Source organism: Carlito syrichta, unplaced genomic scaffold, assembly GCF_000164805.1.
Source record: "Carlito syrichta isolate Samal-C Ts95f unplaced genomic scaffold, Tarsius_syrichta-2.0.1 Scaffold308154, whole genome shotgun sequence".
Classification (NCBI taxonomy): domain Eukaryota; kingdom Metazoa; phylum Chordata; class Mammalia; order Primates; family Tarsiidae; genus Carlito; species Carlito syrichta.
This window is the reverse complement of record NW_007252250.1, coordinates 315,747-322,958: the sequence shown is the minus strand read 5'-3', so window position 1 is coordinate 322,958 and position 7,212 is coordinate 315,747. Positions and strand designations below refer to the sequence as shown.

Sequence of the window (7,212 nt, the reverse complement as noted above, 5' to 3'; positions counted from 1 at the left end):
GGGGGTCCCGCCGGAGGAGCGCGGGGAGCCCGGAGGGCCAGGCAGGGGGGTGGAGCGGGCACTGGGGGGCGGGGGCTGCTCCCCGGCACCCCCACCCCTGGGGCCCCGAGAAGGCAGCGTCTGCGTTTTGGAAGTCGGGGAGCCCCCGCCTCGGGCCTCATCTCCAGCCCCGGGCTCTGGTGAGAAGGAAAAGACCGGACTCTACAGAGAAGAAGGCACTGGTGAGAGGGCAGGCTACAACCCCCAGGAGGCTTTAGGAGCCCCATTCGCACAAACACATGCAGGCTGGCCCCACGCATGCTGGAACTTGTAGTCCAACCACTTCCCCTTCCCAGCCCCCACACCTAAGGAGGTCAGGGACTTTTCTTTTTTGTTTTTGAGTATGAATCTCACTTAGTTGCCCAGGTCACAGCCACCGCAGCCTCAACCTGCTGGGCTCAGGCAAGCTTTCTTTCTGCCTTAGGCTTCCAAGTAGCTGGAACCACAGGTGTGCGCCACCACACCCAGCTACTTTTTTTATTTATTGTAAAGACAAGGTCTCACCAAGTTGCCCGGCCTGGCCTAGAATCCCTGGACTCAGACAATCCTCTCGCCTCTGCTTCCCAAAGTGCTGGGATTACAGGCGTGAGTCACCACACATGGCCACGGTAGGGACTTTTCCATCATGCTCAAGGTTGTAACCCCAGTCCAAAGACTAATATACAGTAGGTACTCAATTAACTTTTGTTAAATTAATAAATGAACCCTTTAGATGCACTGAAAACCCAATCCCAAGGAGGCAGAAATGGCCTATGGGCTAAAATACTTCTGAGGCCTTGGGTTTTTGGGTGTCCAGGGACAAGGCAGCAATGTCTCAAGGCTGCAGGGGAACTGCAGTTTCTGCTGTCCAATATTTGTTCCACAGTGTCTCCATCCCCTTGCCCTTGTTAATACCACTGGGGACCTGGCCTTACCCTTGGGCTGCTTAGAGGGCTAGAGGACAGACCGGTAGAGGCTCCACTGACACTCCGGGATCTGTTTCCAGGATAGATTTTAAAAAAATAATCAAGTGGGAGAGTTTCAAAGGCTCAGAAGTTCTTTGACTTCCACAATCCTCCCAGTTGAGGAAATGAGGGCCAGAGGGGAGGTTACTTGTCCCAAGCTGGCAGCACATTTGAGGTCAAGCTGGGGCTAGAATCCCGAACTCCCTCCACTCCCAGGGACTGCAGATTCTCCCAGAGGAAACGGGCTCCCACCTCTGGCTGTGCTGAGCCATCTCCAAGGCCCTTCGGGTGGGAACAGGGGAGCCACCCCCACCAGCATCTGTGATGCTCAGCACTTCCATGGACTTCCGCTCCGGTCTCCGCTTCCCGTGACGGCTCAGCATGGGGGAATCCACACGCTTCCGGGGTGGGTCTGAGGGACGAGAGTTTCAGCCCAATCAATAGAAGAATTTGCTCGGTTGTACAGGACACATAGACAGCTGCCCTGCAAACTGCACATGTAGGGACACTGAGGCTCAGAGTGGAGAGGGGTTTAGATCAATATCAAGAGGTCTAAACCCAGAAGCTCAGAGCCAGTAGCACCCTCTTCCCTCGGGAATTTTGGAGTCTGGCACCCTCCAGGCCTGCCTTCTCACCAACATCGTTCCGGGGAGGCAGGTCCTGGTCCTCACAGCTGGGATACCGCTCCTTCCGATCCAAAAGCAGATAGTATATCATCTTTTCTTGGTTCTCCCTAAGACGGGGTTGGGGGAGGTGGAAAGTGGTGGGAGAGGATTGAGGTCAGAACTCAGTGCCCAGAGGAAGTCTCACCCGCTCCCAGGTGCTGTGGCTCTCGGAAGCTGACCCCACCCAGCGTTTCTGTCTATGGTTCCATTTTTTTTTTTTTTTTTTTGAGTGGGAGTCTCACTCTGTCACCCAGGCTGGAATGCAGTGGCAGGCTCATGGCCACCACAGCCTCGACCTGCTGGACTCAGGCAATCCTTCCACCTCAGCCTTCCAAGTAGCTGGAATCATAGGCCCGCGCTACCACGCCCAGATAATTTTTTGGTTTATTGTAGAGACGAGGTCTTGCCAAGATGCCCGGGTTGGTCTTGAACCCCTAGGCTGAGGCAATTCTCTCGCCCTCGCTTCCCAAACAGCTGGGATTCCAGGTGTGAGCCACCGCGCCCAGCGAATTTTTAAAATTTATTGTGGAGACGTGGTGTCGCCAAGTTGCCCAGGCTGGTCTCGAACCCCTGGACTCAGACAGTCCTCTCGCCTTGGCCTCCCAAAGTGCTGGGATGACAAACGTGAGCCACTGCGCCTGGCCCTGTGGTTCCATTTTTCTAGGTATCAGTATGGATGGCCCAGAGTACATCTCAGCCACGTTTTATCCCATAATAATATTAATAATGATGATGATGATGATGATGATGATGATGACGACACCCAACATCCGAGCCCTTGCTATTTGTAAGGACCATGGAAGGGACCGTCTACATCTGTCTTTGCATCTACTAATGCTTTCTGGGGACGTTCCCCTCTCTCTTCCCTGCTGGGCCTATCACTCCCAGGTGGCGGCTTCAAGCCACGCCCCATCTCGTGGCCGGGGGACCGCGCCCCGGGCGCTCTGCGCACGTGCGACTGCCCGGCACGCCCCCTGCCCGCTGGGAGCTGCGGCCGCTCAGCCGGCTTGGCAGCCTGTGCGCCGGGGTCTTGGGGTCTCGGGGTCTTTCGGGGTCTTACTCCTCGCTGCGCAGCTCGCGGTGCAGCCGCTCGCGGTCCCTGAAGCAGCCCAGCGACGCCATGCTCTCCAGGACATCGGGGTCCAGCTCTCCGTTGGATGGCAGGCTCCGCATGGCCACCCGGCGACCTGGGGCTGGCTCCAGGCACGGGTCCGGCTCGTGTTTCCCGCCCCTGGGGAGGGGGAGAAACGTCATCCGGAACCAGGAATCCTAGACCCAGTCATTCTAGACTCAAGGGTCCTGGGCCCCAGCCTTCACTCTTAGGAATCCAGGAGTCCAGGCCACAGTCCCTCCTCCCTGGGACTCAGGATTCCAGGCCCCCAGCCTCCTCCCTCCAACCCGGGAGTCCAGGCCCCCAGCCCTCTTCCCTCAGACCAAAGTCTCCAGCTCCCCCACCTCTCTCTGACCCAGGAGTCTTGAACTCCTGGCCTAGTCCCCTCCTCCCTCTGACCTCCAGTCCCTTCTCCAGCTTTGTCCTCCTCCCCCAGGACTCAGAAGTTCGCGTCCCTAGCCCCTCGTCACGCAGCAACCCTGGCCTCCCAGACTCCTCGCCCGTTTTGTCCCATCCCCTCCTTCCCCAGGGACCCAAGCGGCCCACTCCCCCATACTCACAGGTACCAAGGATGTTTCTGAATTTGCTCCAGCTGTGAGGGTGGTGGATCGTAGAGAAACAGAGATGAAGTCGTATGCATGCGCAGGTATGGAATGAAAGTTGACTGGGGTGGCTTTGGGGGTCCCTAACTATGCCCCACGTCCCCCCCTTCCCACCAGGGGCGGGATGCCATTTCATGTCTCCCCCTAGTGGCCACCGAGCGCATCGCCCCGCGACACGGGTCTCCCGCACGCATGCGCAGTGTCATCCTGCTGCTGGGCGCTTCGGAAGGGCCAGTCCGCGCATGCGCCCTCCTCCCAACCCGGGACTCCCCGGGCCAACCCCGCGCAGCCGCCTCCTCCGTCCGGAGCTGCAGGCTTTGCAGGAACTCGAGGCGCGGCTCAGCCAGGCAGGTCCTGGAAACCCACCCCGTGACTCCCCCGGGGATGCTGTGCTCACCACTGGCTGCTTCCCCTCCGCCGGCCCCCCCAACTCACACTGAGCCTCTTTTCAGGCTCGACTTCGATCATCCCCCGTAGGAGGCTCTGGCAGTCCGGAGGAATGAAGTGGGGCATGTGGAAGACCCCCCGTTTCACCTTCTCCAGCAGCTGGCGGAGGTTGTCGTCATCAAAGGGCAGAGCCCCCTGGGCAAGAGAGAGCCGCGACCCCTTATTCGGGGCTTGGGAGAGTCTCAGCGCACTCGCCGCAAGCACAGGACGCAGGGAACCATCATGATCTCCACGCTACGGGTGGGGAAACCGAGGCACAGAGAGGCCCAGCAGTTCGCCCAGGGCCGCCTCGGTGGGAAGAGGCAGAGCAGGAACTTGGCAAGGGGCAGCCTGGTGCCTGCACTTAAGAGGCTGGAGGCCGGGCGCCGAGGCTCACTTTGGGGGAGGCCAAGGCAAGAGGATTGCTTGAGCCGGGAAGTTCTAGACCAGACTGGGCAACATGGCCAGACCTCGTCTTTATAAAAAAAATTTTTTTAATTAGCTGGGTGTGGTGGTGCCTGCCTGTAGTCTCAGCTACTCAGGAGTCTGAGGCAGGAGGATGGCTTGAGTCCAGGAGTTCAAGACTGCGGTGAGCCATGATCCTGCCACTGCACTCCAGCCTGGGCAACAGAGTGAGACCTCGACTCAAAATAAAAATTTAAAAAGGAGGCTGAAGTTGCAGGGTAAAAACATGTTTCTCAGTCAGGGGCAGTGGCTCAGCCTGAAATCCCAGCACTTTGGGAGGCCAAGGTGAGAGGATTGCCTGAGCCTGAGGGTTTGACACCACCCTGGGTAACTTGGTGAGACCTCGTCTCTCCAATCAATCACACACACACAAAAACTAGCCGAAGCCAGGCTCGGTAGCTCAGCCTGTAATCCCGCGCCTTTGGGAGGCTGAGGTGAGTGGATGCCTGAGCCTGTGGGTTCGAGACCCGCCTGGGCAGCAAGACCTCATTTCTATAATAAATCAAAAAATCAGCCAGGCGTGGTAGCGCATGCCTGTAATTCCGGCTACTTGGAAGATTGAGGCAGAAGGATTGCCGGAGCCCAGCAGGTCAAGGCTGCGGTGGCCGGAAGCGGCCAGTGCACTCCAGTCTGGGTGACAGACTGAGACTCCAACTCAAAAAAAATAAAAAACTAGCTGGGCGTGGTGGCGTGCATCTGTAGTTTCTGTAGTTCTGTAGTTCCAGCTACTTGGAAGGCTGAGGCAGAAGGATTGCCTGAGCCCAGCAGGTCGAGGCTACAGTGGCCATGAGCATGCCACTGCACTCCAACCTGGGTGACAGAGTGAGACTCCGACTTAAAAAAAAAAAACAGGTTTCTCCCCAGAGCAGGTCTGGGAGGGATAATTGCTCATTCATTCATTCAAGAAAAGGTGAGCATCCGTTACAGGTCAGGGATCCAGCAATGAACAAAAACAAGCTCCTGCCCTGGTACAGCTCACAACAGATCAGGAGCTAAGGAGTGAGAGAACAAACAGCTCTAGTGACTGAGTGAGGCTTGTCCCAGAAGGCATGACTGGAGCAGAGACCTGAAGGCTGAGTCCGAAATCCTATGACTGGTGTCCTTAAGGGGAGAGGATGACAGAGGGATAGAGGAGCGTCACATGACAATGGGGCAGAGCCGAGAGCCATGCAGCTGCGGTGGAAGGGACACCACCAAGGACACCAGGAGCCACCGCGAGCCGGGAGGACGCAGGGAGGATCCCTCCTAGCACCTTTGGAGGAGCCCAGCCCTGCTGACACCTTGACTTTGGACCCTGATTTCAATAGGAAAGCAGCGCAACAACGGACATAACCAATGCTGCTTCCACTTAAGGAGCCTTTGCCCGGCCTGCTGTGCTCACACGTGGGTGAGGAGAATCTTGAAACGCCCAAGCGATGATGCAGGAATGAGAATGAGCTGTCCAGACCAACTCTGGGGAAAAGGGAACAGATGTCCACTAACTGTGTTTTGTTAAAGATGTAAAATAACACTGTGAGCTAGCCAAGGAAAAAGAAGCTTCCTGACATCCTCGAGGCCTCGCTGACACCCAGAGGTCCGCAGCCGTCATGTCAGTCACTTTCTTTTTTTTTTCCGGCATCAAGTCTCCCTGTTGCCCAGGCTGGAGTGCAGGGGCACGCTCACGGCCACCGTAGCCTTGACCTGCTAGGTTCATGCAATCCTTCCATCCCAGCCTTCCAAGTAGCTGGAACTATAGGCGCTTGCCACCACATATTGTAGAGATGAAGACTAGCCATGTTGCCTAAGCTGGTCTTGCACCCCTGGACTCAGGCAATCCTCCCGCCTCTGCCTCCCAAAGTGCTGGGATTGCAGGCATGAGCCACCATGCCCAGCACCTTTTTTTTTAGTTGGAGTCTCACTCAGTTGCCCAGGCTGGAGTGCATGGTCATGGGTCACCACAGCCTTGACCTCCTGGGTACCTGGGACTACAGGTGCATGCCATTGTGCTCAGCTAACTTTTTGATTTTTTTTTTTTTTGTAGTAGAGATGAGGTCTTGTTATGTTGCCCAGGATGGTCTCGAACTCCTGGCTTCAAGCAATCCTTCCACCTCAGCCTCCCAAAGTGCTGAGATTTCAGATGTAAGCCATGTACCCAGTCAGGGTTTGGCTTCTGCTTGTTTGACGCTCAAGCAATGAGCCTCAATTTCCCCTCCTCTGTGCAATGGACTTAAAGATCCCGCAGGAAGGGCTATGAGATGGATTAAAAATTACCAGGCAGGGTATGGTGGCTCATACCTGTCATCTCAGCACTTTGAGAGGTGGAGGCAAGAGATTTGCCTGAGCCCACGGATTCAAGATCAGCAAGACCTCATCTCTACAGTAAACCAAAAAATTAGCCAGGCATGGTGGCCCATGCCTGTGGTTCCAGCTACTTGGAAGGCTGAGGCGGAAAGATCGCCTGAGCCCTGAAGGTTGAGGCTGTGGTGGCCATGAGACTGACACTGCACTCCAGCCTTTGCAGCTGAGTGAGACGCCAACTCAAAAAAAAAAAAAATTGGCAGGGGCTCGGTGGCTTAGCCTGTAATCCCAGCACTTTGGGAGGCTGAGGCAAGTAGATTGCCTGAGCCTCCGGGTTCGAGACTAGCCCAGGCAACTTGGCGAGACATCATCTCTACAATAAATCAAAAAATTAGGCATGGTAGCATGTGCCTGTAGTTTCAGCTACTTGGAAGGCTGAGGCGGAAGGATCGCCATAGCCCAGCAGGTTGATGGTGGGGTGGCTGTGAGTGTGCCACAGCACTCCAGCCTGGGTGACAGAGTGAGACTCCAACTAAAAAAAAAAAAAAATTACAGCTGGGCCCGGTGGCTCAGCCTGTAATCCCGCGCCATTGGAGGCTGAGGTGAGTGGATTGCCTGAGCCCGCAGGTTTGAGACCCGCCTGGGCAACTTGGCGAGACCTCATCTCTACAATAAATCAAAAC

The 7,212-nt window shown here is 56.2% G+C and overlaps 1 protein-coding gene across 1 annotated transcript in view; it reads right to left on the bottom strand.

The window, feature by feature from the left end:
• LOC103267511 (serine/threonine-protein kinase BRSK1) overlaps positions 1–7,212 on the bottom strand; it is a 16,541-nt gene that overhangs the window by 5,388 nt on the left and 3,941 nt on the right. The window contains 7 exon segments of the mRNA XM_021716082.1: positions 1–201; positions 954–1,014; positions 1,236–1,395; positions 1,619–1,716; positions 2,709–2,879; positions 3,320–3,351; positions 3,797–3,943. Of these exon segments, the coding sequence (XP_021571757.1) occupies positions 1–201; positions 954–1,014; positions 1,236–1,395; positions 1,619–1,716; positions 2,709–2,879; positions 3,320–3,351; positions 3,797–3,943 (870 nt within the window).